The 15,660-nt window shown below is 43.0% G+C and overlaps 3 protein-coding genes across 4 annotated transcripts; 1 reads left to right on the top strand and 2 right to left on the bottom strand.

The window, feature by feature from the left end:
* LOC8077154 (bifunctional aspartate aminotransferase and glutamate/aspartate-prephenate aminotransferase) lies at positions 392-4,243 on the top strand. Its single transcript, XM_002441111.2, has 10 exons — positions 392-651; positions 763-973; positions 1,314-1,407; positions 1,491-1,594; positions 2,235-2,483; positions 2,595-2,708; positions 2,949-3,032; positions 3,456-3,626; positions 3,697-3,810; positions 3,890-4,243. Exons 1-10 carry the CDS (start codon positions 545-547, stop codon positions 4,028-4,030), a joined length of 1,389 nt encoding a protein of 462 aa, XP_002441156.1. The 5' UTR covers positions 392-544; the 3' UTR covers positions 4,031-4,243.
* LOC8077153 lies at positions 4,902-7,670 on the bottom strand. Of its 2 annotated transcripts, none has more exons than XM_002439808.2 (2): positions 7,363-7,670; positions 4,902-5,561 (listed from the first exon to the last, which is right to left on the bottom strand). In XM_002439808.2, the coding sequence occupies exon 2, from the start codon at positions 5,525-5,527 to the stop codon at positions 5,231-5,233; it is 297 nt and encodes a 98-aa protein (XP_002439853.1). In that variant the 5' UTR covers positions 5,528-5,561; positions 7,363-7,670; the 3' UTR covers positions 4,902-5,230. The 2 variants fall into 2 exon arrangements, with proteins under 2 accessions (XP_002439853.1, XP_021304119.1); XM_021448444.1 differs by having other exon boundaries at positions 4,902-5,558; positions 7,363-7,494.
* On the bottom strand, positions 9,568-10,565 carry LOC8058507 (snakin-2). Its single transcript, XM_002439807.2, has 3 exons — positions 10,363-10,565; positions 10,161-10,194; positions 9,568-10,017 (listed from the first exon to the last, which is right to left on the bottom strand). Exons 1-3 carry the CDS (start codon positions 10,432-10,434, stop codon positions 9,836-9,838), a joined length of 288 nt encoding a protein of 95 aa, XP_002439852.1. The 5' UTR covers positions 10,435-10,565; the 3' UTR covers positions 9,568-9,835.

Raw genomic sequence — 15,660 nt, 5'->3', positions numbered from 1 at the left:
TTTTTTTTTTTTGACACGTGCTTGAATGAATTTTCTCTGAGGAGCAATTCCCACCTAATCCTTGTGTGAGTTTTAACGGAGGGACTTGGATATGTATTTGGATGCTCTGAATTTCCTATAAGATTCCAAGGTGATTCTTACTATACAAAATTCAGAAAGAGAAATCAATTGTTCAGACTTGGATCAACTTCCCAGGGATTCCTATAAAAAGGATGTTCAAACTAAAGCACGTATGAACTTTACTCTTTTTTGTCTTAAAAAAAGAAATTTACTAGTAGATGAATTTCCCCTAATTTTCCTATCCAATTGGAAAGAAAAAAAAAAGGAGCCAAGCCAACCAAACCATCCCGTTTCCGACACCAACCCAGCAGACGCAGCCAGGACCAGGAGAGCCAGCAGCCCAGCACTGTCTCCGGCGGCGACCCACCTACCACCCCACCTTCCCCTTCCCAAGCGGAGCAGTATAACCCAGTAGCCCAACAACCTCGCTGAAACGCGCCACCAGCCAACGAGCAAAGCAAGAGCCGCAGCCGGAGCTGCTCCAATGGCATCTTTCTCCTCCCTCGCTGCCACCTCCTCCTCCACCTCCACCCCGTCTTTCACCCTCCCCACAAAAACCTCCCCTGGCACAGCCTCCCTGTCATTCCCCAGGTGAGCAAGCGCCTGACCGGCAGCAATCGGCCAGCCTTACTTCCCCCCCGCGTCTTCGTCGTCCGTGTGCGCCCGTCGGTAAAGGCTGCTGCTCGTGTCTTTGATTCGCAGGGCGAGAGAGTCGCTGAAGTCCAGGGCCAGGATGGTGACGGTGCGGGCGGAGGCGGTTGACACGACCATCAGCCCGCGGGTGAGCGCGCTCAGGCCGTCCAAGACCATGGCCATCACCGACCAGGCCACGGCGCTGCGACAGGCCGGCGTGCCAGTCATCGGACTCGCCGCCGGGGAGCCAGACTTCGACACGCCGGCCGTGATCGCTGAGGTGAGAATTCAGAGCGGCCTTCTTAAATGGTTGGTCTGCAAAGGGAAGGGACCGGGGGGAGAAAGAGAGAGAGTATAAAAAACAGGAACATATGTCGTATTAGTTTGGGATCTTGGTGCAATGTGTATCCTGGAGTCCTGGTGTTAGGGGAAAGTGCTAGCCAGCTTAATTGCAAATACCTTCACGATGAATTTGTTTTGCCGATTCATGTAACAATATTTTCGTTTGGATCATAGCAACTCTGAATCTCAGGGCAGAGCTCAGAGCAATGTGTTTTGTTGACATTTCTAGCAGCTGTAGGAAGTTAGGTTGATTATCCCTCTTTGTTGCTTGGGTCCAGGCTGGGATGAATGCCATCAGAGATGGGGCTACAAGATACACGCCTAATGCCGGAACTCTGGAGCTGAGGAAGGCTATCTGCAAAAAGCTTGAGGGTGTGTGCGGACAGATTCCTCGTTCCCTGATTTGCCAGATTAGTTGAGAAATTTAACAACTAATGTTGGCTTTTGATATGCAGAGGAGAATGGTCTATCGTACACACCCGATCAGGTGCTAGTAAGCAATGGAGCCAAGCAGTGCATTACACAAGCAGTGCTTGCTGTATGCTCACCTGGTGATGAAGTAAAGCTCTCAGCTCTCTAACTAGTTCTTCATAGGAGGAACTTTTTTAAATATTACTCCGTGTCAATTGTTTAGGTATCCATGATAAGAGCAGCATATGCTTATCTGTTGTAGATAATTAATTATTATTTATACACATCTTTACTCTTAATACTGCAAATTCTACAACCTTGCTTCAACTTATGAATGTTCGAAATTCTTAGGGTGCTTGCTCTGTAGCTGGTTTCCCTAGTGCAAAAGAAGTTATTCCCATAATTTGAAAATTCTTCCAATTCCAAGTTCTACACTATGGATATATATAGAATTAGGCTGAATCGAACAAGCCCTGTAAGAAATGTCCACATACTGTTATTATCTCTGTACTTGAAATCTAGGAGGAATGATCTTAAATAACATTAATATTTGAAATGTCCATAAAAGTAGCGGCATTGGGTCCTTCTGTCCTGATGTACTTTAGGGAGGAGGCTGTGAACGGTAACCTTTAGGAGCCTAGGTGATTGCTTTATTCTTCTTAGTTTAACTGCAAGTATGTACTGCTTAATCCAGATGATACAAAACTATTAGAATACTATGGCGCTTATTGTTCTGGAACATTCTGCATTGTGTTCTCCAAAAATAATGAATTGCTATCTTATCATAGGTTTTGATACCTGCTCCATATTGGGTCAGCTACCCTGAGATGGCTAGACTGGCTGGTGCAACGCCAGTTATTCTCCCTACAAGCATATCAGACAATTACCTGCTAAGGCCAGAGTCACTTGCCTCAGTGATCAATGAAAATTCAAGGATCTTGATTCTCTGCTCTCCATCTAATCCAACAGGGTCTGTGTATCCTAAGGAGTTGCTTGAGGAGATTGCTGCTATAGTCAGAAAGCATCCTAGGCTCCTAGTAAGCACTCTGATCTTATTATATCCAGTTCAATTATTTTAGAGCTGGTACCCTGCATAAAAAATCCACCTTTATTAATGATGTGCCATGTTATTAATGTTTCCTTTCCAGGTTTTATCTGATGAGATCTATGAGCATATTATCTATCAACCTGCGAAACACACAAGCTTTGCTTCATTGCCTGGAATGTGGGAAAGAACGTTAACTGTGAATGGATTTTCTAAGGTAGTTAGCTAGCTGTTATTTTTATTTCCTTTTTGTGGGTGAATCTAAAGGGCTGTAAGAGTCCTTCTGTAATAGCACATAGGGCCTAAATTTTTTAGAAAATAATTTAGTGGCATATGGCACTTGAATACTTGATAAGTGAAGAAGCAGATTTCATTGTTCATTGCATTATGCTATATTGAAGACCATATGCATGTTCAGCTAATGTTTTGAATATCTAAATGATCTATATTCTTATAGGCTTTTGCTATGACTGGCTGGAGACTCGGATACTTAGCTGCCCCTAAACATTTCGTCGCGGCCTGTGGAAAGATCCAAAGCCAGGTGGGCAGTCGTTTAAAATGATATGCAGTTAAATGTTAGCTGATTTTATTATTACTCTATTTCTCCTCACACTTACAATTGCAGGTTATAACCAATTTTTGGTTGTTTTTGTTCCTTTCTTTGTGACAATGCTAATCTTATAAGATCATTTCACCAAAGAACCTTATTTCCTTATTGTGTTTACATACTGACTTTTAGCATGAGAATTTTCATTTTTATGTTTAGTTCACCAATACATTGACATACTAACATCATATTGCCAACCATTTCTATTATTTAAAAGGACTGCAACCTCTACCATGCACCTCTAAGTGTGTGTGCTGTGTCATTGTGACATAATCTTGGGATCTTGTAGAAACTGACTTGAAATTCTTGAATTAGTTATCACACTGAGCCCTGATGCTAGTGCCTTGTTTACTTCAGTACACCTCTGGGGCCAGTAGTATATCACAGAAGGCAGGGCTTGCAGCTTTGAACCTAGGTTATGCTGGTGGTGAAGCAGTATCAACCATGGTCAAAGCATTCCAGGAGCGTCGTGATTACCTAGTAAGAAGCTTTAGGGAGCTGCCAGGAGTAAAGATATCCGAACCTCAGGTGTGTTTACAGTACTTATTGAGAATATATAACATGCACCAGGAGAGTATCTAAGCTCTCAAGTTTACAGGGAGCCTTCTATTTATTTATCGACTTCAGCTCATACTATGGGTCTGAGGTGGAAGGTTTTGGTACCATCAAGGACTCTGAGTCCCTCTGTTTGTTCCTGTTGGAAAAGGCACAGGTAAGAACTTACTTCAATTTTGGGAACATCAGTATAAGATACAAGAACATTACAGTGCTTATTGTTGATTGCATTATAGGTTGCACTTGTCCCTGGGGATGCATTTGGCGATGATAAGGGCGTTCGCATTTCATATGCTGCAGCTATGTCAACACTGCAAGCTGCAATGGGAAAGATTAAAGAAGCAATGGCTCTGCTCAAGCCCCCTGTTGCTGTTTAACAAAACCAACATATCGCTAATCAGTTGTGGACCAGGGCTTCTGCATTGTTGTATCATAGGAAATATATTCAATTGACGTAAAATAGGATCCATCTACTTCCCTTTTTGGAAAAATTATTTCTGCTGTCATTTGGCTTTGGTTTGTATCTGAAGAATTGGATATACTTGCTATAATTTAAATAAACTCTGCAATGGATTTTTTTTTACCTGCAAGATATTTGTTGTGTTTTTACTTGTTTAGATAGTTCTCAAACTTACATGAAGTGATAAGGAACAGTGGCGGAGCGTGGCCCAAATGCAGGGGGGGGAGGGGGAGGGGCAAAGTGCCCATTCCGATACTGTGTACCAATTTATGTAGTCTCTTACGGAAAACACATGGAAGAACCCATGAGATGACACATGTTCTGTTATGAAGAGGTTTTGGAACAACTACACCGGCAAAAAAAAGGGCAACAAGTTTTATCAAGTATTGCCATGCGCGTAAATGGATATCAAGATTCAAGATTTAAATAGAGAACAGGTGAACAAAATTGTTATCACGGCTCAACATCAATCCCGGGAAAGAGAGGGTTATTAGTGAAGATGCAGAGTGTAAAGCAGTGTGAAAACTGTCTGATAAGACAGAAGATGTCCGTCCCTTTTGTGTTTCTACGATCAAATGCGGGAGAAGATCCCATGGTATATCTTCATTTCAACCATTCGGGAAGTCCAGCTCAAAAGCTTTGTTTCTGCCTTCATTTGTGCTGAGTAACCAACCAACTAACCGTAGAGGGTTACAGCAGATAATACGGACTCAACATGTCAAGCCTGATTGCCTGACAAAATGTAGACCTAAAAGATCAATTGCAGTACACCAAAACATCACTTCAGTTTTCAGAACTAGATCGAGATTAGAAATTGGATTCATTCATAATATACATAAAGGTACATGACAACTTATACATGTTTGAAAATAGGAAGAGACACTGAAAACATTTATCCTAACTACAGAGGTACACGATCATATAGAACGGCAACAATAGAAGTATTGCTCCTGAAAGGTACCATCCCTCTCGAGGGTTTTCTCATCAAGTCATTAAGTACTGATATATAGTAACATGGACTTTCAGGCGCCTACTATGAAAAAATTTACATCAAATGAAGGAATCTCCTCCCTGATAAGTAGAGCACAAGTCCAGCTGACAACTGTTGAAGGCTACTCTAATTTGCAACAATTACTTCATCGAAGTTCCAATCTCTAACAAGGTCCCTGGACACAGCACGGCTGCGTTGAAGTCGAGGAGTGCCCTCTGTGCCAACTTGACCACTCACCATGGGAGGAAAAGGGGTCACTTTTGATGTCCCGACACTAGAAGTTCCAGCTGGTGTTACTCTTCGAGCTAAGCAAGCAACAGCAGCTCCACATCGGCTTTCCTCCTCTGAACTTGACACTGAGTAGCTTCTAAGAGAGTTCGAGGGGCTGCTCATGCCATGGCATACAAGACAAGCAAGACTCATGGTTGTTGTCTGGCTGAAACCCCACTGGCTGCTACTGCAATGAATTAAACAATAATTTAACATTTTATCAGAACATATAGGAAATTCCACGCTGGCGAGGTATATAGAAAAATAGTGTTGATGTGGCACCAAAGTAGCAATAAATAGATCCCAATACAGCTTTCTGACCGAATTCAAATAAGGGGTCATTTGGATCCCTTCATTTTAGAGGAATTGGAATCTACTTAATGGATTAGGCTATTTTGTTTGGAATTTGACATTCCACAACTTTCCCAAGTTCACAAGTAAGTTATCTCAAATTCATAGGGTGGGAGATGGAAATGGATTCTATAGATCACCATGCTATATTTCTACTCTCCAACTTATAGCACACTCTTCAACTCGCTTCCCTAAAATAGAAATGCAACATATAAAGTATGTCCCTTGTATGGCTAACAATAATATACAAATATATTTATATACAATCATATTACCATAATTAATCTATGACTAAATTGTAATTATTAGAATGAATTCAATTCATAGGATCCAAACGGGTCCTAATCATAATCTCACACTGCATAGAGTAAACAAACTTCTACCAGCATTGCTGACCCATTCAGTAATAATTAGCGCAACAAACATATGGCAATATGGCATGAGCTTTGCCCCCTTTTTCTCATTTGTTTAGAATAAAATGGAATGTCAACAATAACTACCATGCCGCATAGAATCATCATCAATGGCCAACAACCAAAAGCATCAGCTGAATCGTGGGGAAAATGGTGGTCCAAATCAGTCATTCATAGTTGTGCAGGTTTCAAAATTTGATTGGCAATCACTAAGACTTATGTAACTGTGAACCAAATATAAAGGAAACAGCATGCATAAAGCATGTACAGTATGTACATGTTGGTAAATAGTAAGGTAAATCTTCTTAGTGTTCAGGATTATACAACCAAGAAGCATGTATTACTACAAAATAACATGTGAAGCTAATTTAAGGGGATAACAGATCTAGTCTGTGCATTCTGGCAATGACAACGGCATGCACAAAGCATGTACAGTACGCACATGTTGGTAAAAATACTAATGACAACGACTAAATCTTCTTATCGACACTATTCTTCAGTGTTCAGAATTATACAACCAAGACGTATGTATTACTACAAAATAACATGTGAGGCTAATTTAAGGGAATAACAGATCTAGTCTGTGCATTCCAACAATAACAAGGGCTGAACCCCTGGAGTGTCTTTACCACACACAATGAACGAAAGCATGGATATGTTTAAGAAACAACTTTTTTGATCAAGAAGAAAAAAAGGCAGCAAAGCCTAAGCATTACAAATTTGAGAAAAGGGGAAGCTCCCCTGCCAGATCAGAAGCAAGGACCAACTTGTCATTTCTCAATCCTAGTGGCGGACCCAGTACAGGACATGGATGTAAACCCAATATTTTTCACAAACTCTGAAGTTATCATGCATGTAGTCAGATCCGAACACAAATAGGGCATCTCCGACAGATTACTCAAATCATCCCCAATACCGAAAAAACTAGAGGGCTCACACAGATTAATCATTCAATTGAATACCTTATACCTAAATTTTCTACCTCAAACCCAGCCCCCCTTCTCCCTCAAATGAAGGGGAAGCATCCCCTCACCTATAGCGAGTCTCCACGTATAGCCCCCTCTACCTCAAATGGAGGGATGCATCACCTCCCCTATGCGGCGGTTGGTTGTGGCGGGGGGGGACATCACCGGCGGCGAATCGGGGCGGCGAGCTCGCCCACCGCACAGCCGCGACCCGCCGGAGCCCCCCATGTGAGTAAGAGAGAGGGAGGAAGAGGAGCACCTGTGACGAGCTGGAGGGTGTCTTTGGCGGATCTGGGCGTCGACCTCCTCGCCGGCGACCTCGCCTACAGACCCTCGCCGGGGAGGAGAACGTGATGCGGTGGACGATTTGGTCGACGTGGACCACCGCCGTGTGCGTCGCGCGGGGCTTGCGGTGGCTACCGCGGAGGAAGGGACGGCGCGGGCGGGAAAAGAGGAGGGTTGGAGGTGGAACGCCGTCGGGCCGAGAAGAGAGGGAGAACTGGAGATGTGGGAGGAGAGAGAGAGAGGGAGAGAGATCGGAGAAGCCTGAGGAGGGATGGAAAGGAGAAGAAGAGGAGAAAAAGACAAAAAATAATTTAGCCGTTGACTCGTGGACTTATGTCAGGAAAAGATCAATCTCGGACCAAGATTTCCCGTCACATCGAATCTTGTGGTACATGTATGAAGCATTAAATATAGACGAAATCAAAAACTAATTACACAGTTTAGCTGGAAATCGCGAGACGAATCTTTTGATTCTAGTTAGTCCATAATTGAATAATATTTGTCACAAACAAACGAAAGTGCTACGGTACCGAAATCCAAAATCTTTTCGGAACTAACAAGGCCTTTGTTGCAGCAGTGTTAGCTCAACCGCGGCCTGTGCGGAGAGTCTAGGCACCAGAATCTGACGCAACAACCCAGTCGACCAGACTTGATAGACCGAGATATCTTTGGGCTTTGTTTAGTTCCCACCGTAATCTAAAAAGTTTTCAAAGATTTCTCGTCACGTCGAATCTTGCGACACATGCATGAAGCACTAAATATAAACAAAAATAAAAACTAATTACATAGTTTTTCTGTAAATCGTGAGACGAATTTTTTGACCCTAGTTAGTCTATGATTACACAATATTTACCACAAACAAACGAAAGTGGTACAGTAACGAAATCCAAAAAGATTTCGCACAAGGCCTTAGTGGTGCAGTGAGTATAGAGGGCCGGGTAGACATCGGTTAGGGCTTCATCATGTAACCAGACATTAGTCAGAAAATTTTTTTTTGAAGAAACAGGAGAGGCCAAGGCCTCTACTACTGAGAACACTAGAGAAAATATTCGATGTAAAAGACCTTCTTGGCGGAATCATTGAAAAAAAAAACCTTAAAAGACATTCTTGGAACTTTTGTCACCTATAAAAATTAACAAGAATAGATTTTGTATTGATACGATCCTTTGTGTTATGATTTGTGCAAGATTTTGGTACGCCACTTGCAAGTGGCAACCATTTTGTCGTGTGGAGTGTGGTATGTCTACCCTCTGTGGCTCTGTGTATACTAGGCTGGGCTAGCAGTGTTTCCATAAAAAAGCAGAGTCGTGTGCCCTTGACCTTGATCCATGCATGTCGGCTTGTTTCGCTCGATTCCATCCATGAGCTTACGGCGGCGTCCGTTGGACTGTTGGAGTGAGCGACAATGTATAGAACGCGATCGATCGGTGGAGGGCTGCTTTCGAGTAGTTGTCGAGACTCGAGAGATACTCAGACCATCTGCACGTACATATATAGCTCAGCTCGATCGAGCAACTTAATTAATTTGCTTCACAAAGCTAGCTAGAAGCCTAGAATGGCTAAGCAAGAGGAGATACGTTGGGTAAAGCTTCGTCGCCTTTTGCAGATTAGTAGAGACACAACAGGAACGTGATGAACGAAGCACTTGTTGACACACAGAACTACAGAAGAATCAAGGGCGGGCTTGTTATATGTGACTGCTATATGTTCTCCGGCCATGGGACTGCTATATATGTGCATGCATGATGCATGGCTGGCTGTGTCCAGCTCCCGTGGCCCGCGTCCTGCGACGACGAAGTGATCGCCTGAACCGTAGTGTAGTGCACTAGTGGCAGTGCTACGTACCAATTTATTTGTTTGCAGCACTGGTCGCATCGCGCGCATCACGTCGACCGATCTCACAAGTCACATGCAGCAAGCGTACAAGGCGCCCGTGTGAATAGCGTCGGAGTATGTACCAGCAACAAAGGTAGCTTTTCTCGTGTGGGGCGTGCCAGGGGGAGCGAGATTGCCACCGGAACGCCGCACTGAGCGAGCACTACGCGTGCCATGCGTACGTACACAGGAATAAGTGAAGCACATCCTGTGGTGCTTCAATTGACCATATCTCCATACCCGAGCTAATCACTTCATGTGGACACTGTGTCGGAGCAGAGTCACCCAAACACCACATTCCTCATACTAGTATAGTTTTATATCTTCTGTTTATTCATGTACGTGTACGTATGATCGGAATACAGAGAGCTCTGATTTTTGCGCAATTCAGAGTAATGGTAGTATACTGCACGTAGGCTGAAAGCACGCGTACACAATTGACGGATGGCGTATATATATAGGTAGGATGAAGCAGTATCATGCATGCATATCGTGCATGTCTTGGTAGGCTGATATGTATATAGATGATGCTGCTGGCCGGCCGGGAGTGATGAGTAGGATGCACGGTTGGTTCACGGGCACTTGTGCTTGCCGTTGTGGGTTGTCATGTTGGCGTAGCAGGGGCAGACGTTCTCGTTGCCGGAGGTGCCCGGCGGGACGCAGCCGCAGCGCTGGCAGCAGGTGCCGCACGCCCGAAGGCACATCTTGGGCCGCCCCGACTTGCTGCACCGGTACGCGCAGCTCGCGCCGCAGTCTGCATATATATGCGTTCATTCACCCCCAACAAATTACCATCATCATTTCTACGTGATCGGCATGCATGATGATGCATGTGCAGAGCAAGAAGAGACACAGGTCAGCCAGAGTCACACGAGTGTAGTGCGCAGCAGGGCTTACCGATGGCCTCAGCCTGTCCATGGGGAGCAGTGGTCTGCACAACGACGCGAAGAAATCAATTAAAACAACATAATAAGCAGGATCCAAACCAGGACCCTAATTAGCATGTATATATGTATGTATCATCGACAGAGATCGAAGCGCTTTAGTTAACCATGCACCAAGCAATAAGCTCGTGTCTGCTCTCGATGATCATCAGTACCTCCACGAGGAGCACAAGGACGACGAGCGAGAGCGAGAAGAGCAGCCGCCCGCTGGCTGATGTGCTGGCCATGGTGGAAGCTTCTCGGCTTCGCGTACGTGCGGGCTTTCCTAGCTTGCACGAGAGAGATCAGAGACACGGATAGATAGATCGATGCTGCTTGGTGTGGTTGCTCTATGGTGACCTTTGCGAGACAGGCGAGGGAGCCAGGAAGCCAATTTATAGGCCGACCGGCGGCGCAGTTGGAGAGGATTCCGGGCGACGCACACTGGCGCAGCAGACAGTGGGCGGCGCGCGGCACGCTTGCTGTGCAGCTCGAGCTCTTGGCGACTCGGCGTACGCGCGCACACGCCGTCGGTGTGGTTCCGTGTTGTCGGATCTCTCCGCGAACGTCGAGACAAGCTTGCGAAACCAGCTGATCAGCCTCGGTGATGATCCGATGCGCTACTAAGAGCGAAGTGTAATTGTCGCCACACTTGATCTAGCTATACAGTGACATCGACACTTACTAATTCATACTTTCTCCAACGCCGGAAGATCGCGTCTTTGATTTGAAAAATTTGTCACTCCGTCTCCCTAAATACAGGTGCTTCTATAAATTTTAGGACTAATAATTATATATGCAGTAAGGCGAACCTTCATCATAGGAGCACACTCTTGATTGACTTGCTTGTCTGCTGGCTATTAAGGTGTGGCAATCAAACCATTATAAGTAGAGAGGAAGGTGAGATAGTCTCACACACAACTCGAAGCCACATATATGGGAATGAACTACCCTCTCCATGGAGCTCGTGTTTTCATACATATGCCATTAGAATTGAGTACTGTATTTTTTTTATTCTTCTCTCACCTCAATTTTAGCCTGCTGTTTCTTACCTGTTGTTTGATACTATACCTTTAAGTTTAGTCTAATGCCATAAATGAATATGTGAGTTATTAACACCAATAAGGAGCGAAGAGGTAAGGTGGGGCACATATACATGAGTAACACTGGGTAGTTTAGGAGCACATATATGTCTCAAAATATTAATATGGAGGCTTTAGGAGTACAAAAACAGTAAGATTGGGACCAGAGGGATCATGGACGATAAGTCATGACTGAAAGTACTATTCGTTGATTTGTTGTGAGAGAAAAACACTGCTGAATGGCTGGCAGATTCGACAGATAAACTCAAGTGAAGAAGGCTGCAGGTTTAGTATATGCCGCAGGGAGCCAGGGATAAATTGGAGGGGCCACCAACTATGCACAAATGATATTAGCCATGGTTTAGTATATGGCGATTAAGAACTTTTGAGAAGTTATTAGGAGGGTATAGGCCCAGTTTGGTGTGGCCTATGCTCCGCCCCTAATAACTTGTCATGCTTGTCATTTGCCAATTACAATGGCATGGATCTACTAATTTCTTTGACGCAACAAGTTTAGTGTAAAGGTCAGGCATGTATTGTGCGTGTAAGCTTAATACTATGTACTTCCTCCATATTTTTAATAAGACACACGTGTATATCAAGGTTCAAACTTTAAAAGCTTTGATCAATAATTTAGTTAACTATTATTATAATATAGTAAAGTTGATACAGTTCAATTTATAATCAAATGTACTATCTACGTATCATAAGTTTATAATGAAAACAATATAATATAGATAAATAAATATAGTCAAAGTGTAATTTTAAAAACAATATCATGTCAAGCTACACTTTATAAAAAGGAAGATAGATAATACTTCCTTACTCCTAGAACAATTGTACATCTCATTTTTTAAGAAATTCATATTTTTAAGTTTAATTATATCTATAAAATATATTATCAATATTCATACCTAATAATATGTGTATTATAAAAACATATCTGACTATTAATGTAATAATAATTATTACATATACATTTTATATATTTGGTCAACCTTAAACATAAAAAAGTGAGGTGATTATTTTATGATGAATAGCCATAGCAGACAGCATTTTGTACATGATTACGGCCGTGGTTGAGAACGACTCGGCACTCAGTCTATTCGCTTGAGTTTATCTGTTGAATCTGTCAGTCATTCAATATTATTTTTTTCAAAACAAATCAGCAAACAATACTTTTAATTATGGCTTATCAGTCAAGCAAACAGGCTAAGTCATGTTTCGTCTCTGAAAAGTTAGCTAGAATTGGCAGGGATACCGTATCCTTTTCCCTTTCGGGCATGTACAACCCATAGACAGCAAGCTGTCTATAAATTTTTAAAATCCGTGCACAGACAGCTAAATAGATAGCTATACAATGGATCATTTATTTAATTGTCTATAAATTATTTAATGCTTGCATACAGTCATGATCAAGTATGAATATGATCCTTATACACCAGTGTGTTGCTAGGTGGTACAAAACAAATCAAGCATAATAATTAAGTTAAATATGATTATAATATGTTTTAAACTACTAATCTGGCAATATGATCAAACATAAATGTTATAGATAAACCGTTAATATAAATAGTATATTAATAATTTTATATAAAAGTCACACGGATACGAGTAACAAATAATTTTCTATAAAAATATACTAAAGGTTACACAAAACAAAAATTATAACCAATATTCGATGTGTAACATATGTTTTATCACTTCTAAAATATAGTCTGATCTAAAGAAATCTAATAAATAAATTTGAATCATGGTTTTTGGATTTGATTTGATTTTATTTTTATATTAATATTATAAGGAGGAACCTGTTTGCACGTTCTTCAGATAAGAAAAGTAGCTAATAGATTTTCACGGTCATAGCATGCACACGGGATCAACACTCGCAGATCGACTTCTCGGAGCACGAGCCGGAGCTGTCGACTCGTGGCCTTGCCTCGGCTGTTGTGCGTGAAGGGGTCTTTTGCAAATATTTTGCTATACTCGTTAAACAGCGTTCTACGTGCCCTTCTATAGAGCAAGGTTGCAAGAGGACATGAATTTTGCTTCTAGTTTTCCACCTCTTTTATGGGTGGGCCGCTAATAGAAGCTCAAAGTTTGGTGATATCAGGAATGGCCAAACGGGCTCACTATTAGTTATGACCCAATTATCAGATGGAAATTTACTAGTACAGTAGTAAGTATATCAGTCAACGGAGCCCGAATGCTAATATTTGTGATTTTAGTTCTTCTCTCTCAGTGATGCCTCACTTTTTCGAGACTCCGATTATGCTACTTTCTCCATCCAAATTGTGTCATTTCAAGAATCTTGGAGAGTCAAAATATTTTCATGTTTAACCAAATTTATAGAGAAAAATACTAAAATTTGTAACGTAAAGTGAGTATATTATAAAAATATAATTAAGAAAGAACCTAATGATACTTTATTGGTATCATAATAGGGAGCGTATGCTATGGAAACTAGCTTCGTATGCAAACTCTCATCAGGAGCGTAGGATGATCATCCGATGGTTAGAGGCAATGGTGAAATATTTTCCACTTAAACCCCCCACTCATCCTACCATAATCAATTCTTTTGCAAATCACCTCCTAAAATCCAACAGAATCCACTCCCACTCGCAGCACCGCCACTCCGCTTCCTCCTCCACCCACGCAGGGCGCAGCCCGGCCCGTCGCCGGCCGTCGCCACCTCCACCCCCACGCTGCCTCTCCGTGGACTCCGCGTGTATGATCTTGTCTGGCAAGATTGTGTTCAAGGGGCTAGAACGCAGCTCCAGCTCCCCCTGCAGCTTCCAAGCGGCATCTAAGTCGCAGTCCCGCGCGGCGGTAGACCGGTCCTACTCGTCCGGCGTCCGCGTCGTGCTCGTGGTGATCCCGTCGGCGTCATCCGGCTCCCGTCGGCGTGGGTTCTGCCGAATTCCCTCGCGTAGGTGACGGGGCGATAGCGTCTCGTGTAGGTGACGGCGGCATGGGTTCTGCTGGGTTTTAGGGGGGTGATTTGTAAAAGAATTAATTAGAGTAGGATGAGTGTAGAGGTTTAAGTGGAAAATATCTCACCATTGCCTCTAACCATCGGATGATCATCCTACGCTCCTGATGAGAGTTTGCTTAGTTTGCGTACGAAGCTGGTTTCCATAGCATACACTTCCATCATAATAATAATTATTTTATCATATAAATTTGGTCAGAATTAGAAAAGTTTGACTCTCCAAGATTCTTGGAATGGAGAGAGAGAGTATAACTCAGCGATCACCTTGATCCACTGACAACTGACTCCATGAGGCAGTGTGACTACACATAAAGTATATCAACTTCGGCCGTTAGTCCACAAGTTTAAGAAAAACATCGTCGATTCCCTTCTCCATACTATAGTTTGTAATAAATTTTGAATTGAGAATTGAATCCATTTGTTAGGGAACACGATCTTTTTATACATCCATTGTAATCTTGAAATTCTATAAAAATGTAAACAACAACTTCAGTCACCATCTCAATATCTAGTAAGTTGTTCGTGCACTCGTAGCTTTTGACTGCATAACCGTGATTCGCGCACAGGAGTCAAAAACCAAAAGTGGTGGGTAATATCAAAAGTTCACCAATTCAAAGTTATGACTTTTAGTGGATGCGCTTCAGACGTTAAATTAAATTTCTTTTTTTTGTACCGAGACTGCTTCTAATGTTCAAAAGTTGATTCTCTGATTGAAAGATCACCGTGTCTCAACAGTGGGCGGTGCAAAAGCGCGATCGACCGCGGATACAAACTACTGGTGGCTTCGTCGGGCGGCGGTGGCTCGCCGGTTTCGCCAGGTTGGTGGCAGGGCACGGGAGGGATCGGAGGAGACACGAACACGACGAACGAATATTGCTGGAGGACAAGCGTGTGACTAGTGCCGTCTTTTTCTTATACACACAGCCTCAGGCACAATAGCTCGCGCCGCCATGGATGTCCACCTGTCCTGTGTTGCAGGGGCCAAATGCACCCCGTTAATTTTGCGGCAAATCTGTAGGTCACTCGGGCATTCTTTTGCCGTTTGTCACTCGGTTCTCGCTCCCGTTCCATCTGTTCTCCAATCCATCCACACCATAGGACTTGTTTGGATGTAGTCGTATTCACATCAATTCACATGTGTTGAGGTGGATTGGAGTCCAACACATATGGATTGAAGTAAATACGACAACATCCAAACAAGACCTTACGTTGATTTTGGTACAGCTGGTCCCCACGCATGAGAAAAAGAGTAGCAGGCGCCTGTCCCCACGTATGTAGGTCCCCAAGCGTAGGTGTGCAGGACTGCAGGTTTCTGGTTATTGAAGTGTCCATGTTCCGTGTTTACTGCTAGCAAAAATTGTTCAGTAAACAGTCCTTTTTAGCAGAAAACATCCTATTTACCG

This window comes from Sorghum bicolor, chromosome 9 (genome assembly GCF_000003195.3).
Source record: "Sorghum bicolor cultivar BTx623 chromosome 9, Sorghum_bicolor_NCBIv3, whole genome shotgun sequence".
Lineage (NCBI taxonomy): Eukaryota > Viridiplantae > Streptophyta > Magnoliopsida > Poales > Poaceae > Sorghum > Sorghum bicolor.
Note: the sequence above shows the minus strand (reverse complement) of the source record. Positions and strands in the feature narration are given on the sequence as shown.

What these genes read in the sequence shown, in the direction of transcription:
- LOC8077154 (XM_002441111.2), top strand. Translation starts at nt 545, where the DNA reads ATGGCATCTTTCTCCTCCCTCGCTGCCACCTCCTCCTCCACCTCCACC. An exon ending in TATGCTCACCTGGTGATGAA is followed by an intron (nt 1,595 to 2,234) that starts GTAAAGCTCTCA and finishes ATCTTATCATAG; the next exon opens with GTTTTGATACCTGCTCCATA. An exon ending in GTGGAAAGATCCAAAGCCAG is followed by an intron (nt 3,033 to 3,455) that starts GTGGGCAGTCGT and finishes TGTTTACTTCAG; the next exon opens with TACACCTCTGGGGCCAGTAG.
- LOC8077153 (XM_002439808.2), bottom strand. Translation starts at nt 5,527, where the DNA reads ATGAGTCTTGCTTGTCTTGTATGCCATGGCATGAGCAGCCCCTCGAAC.
- LOC8058507 (XM_002439807.2), bottom strand. Translation starts at nt 10,434, where the DNA reads ATGGCCAGCACATCAGCCAGCGGGCGGCTGCTCTTCTCGCTCTCGCTC. An exon ending in TCCTTGTGCTCCTCGTGGAG is followed by an intron (nt 10,195 to 10,362) that starts GTACTGATGATC and finishes GTCGTTGTGCAG; the next exon opens with ACCACTGCTCCCCATGGACA. An exon ending in TGGACAGGCTGAGGCCATCG is followed by an intron (nt 10,018 to 10,160) that starts GTAAGCCCTGCT and finishes ATATATATGCAG; the next exon opens with ACTGCGGCGCGAGCTGCGCG.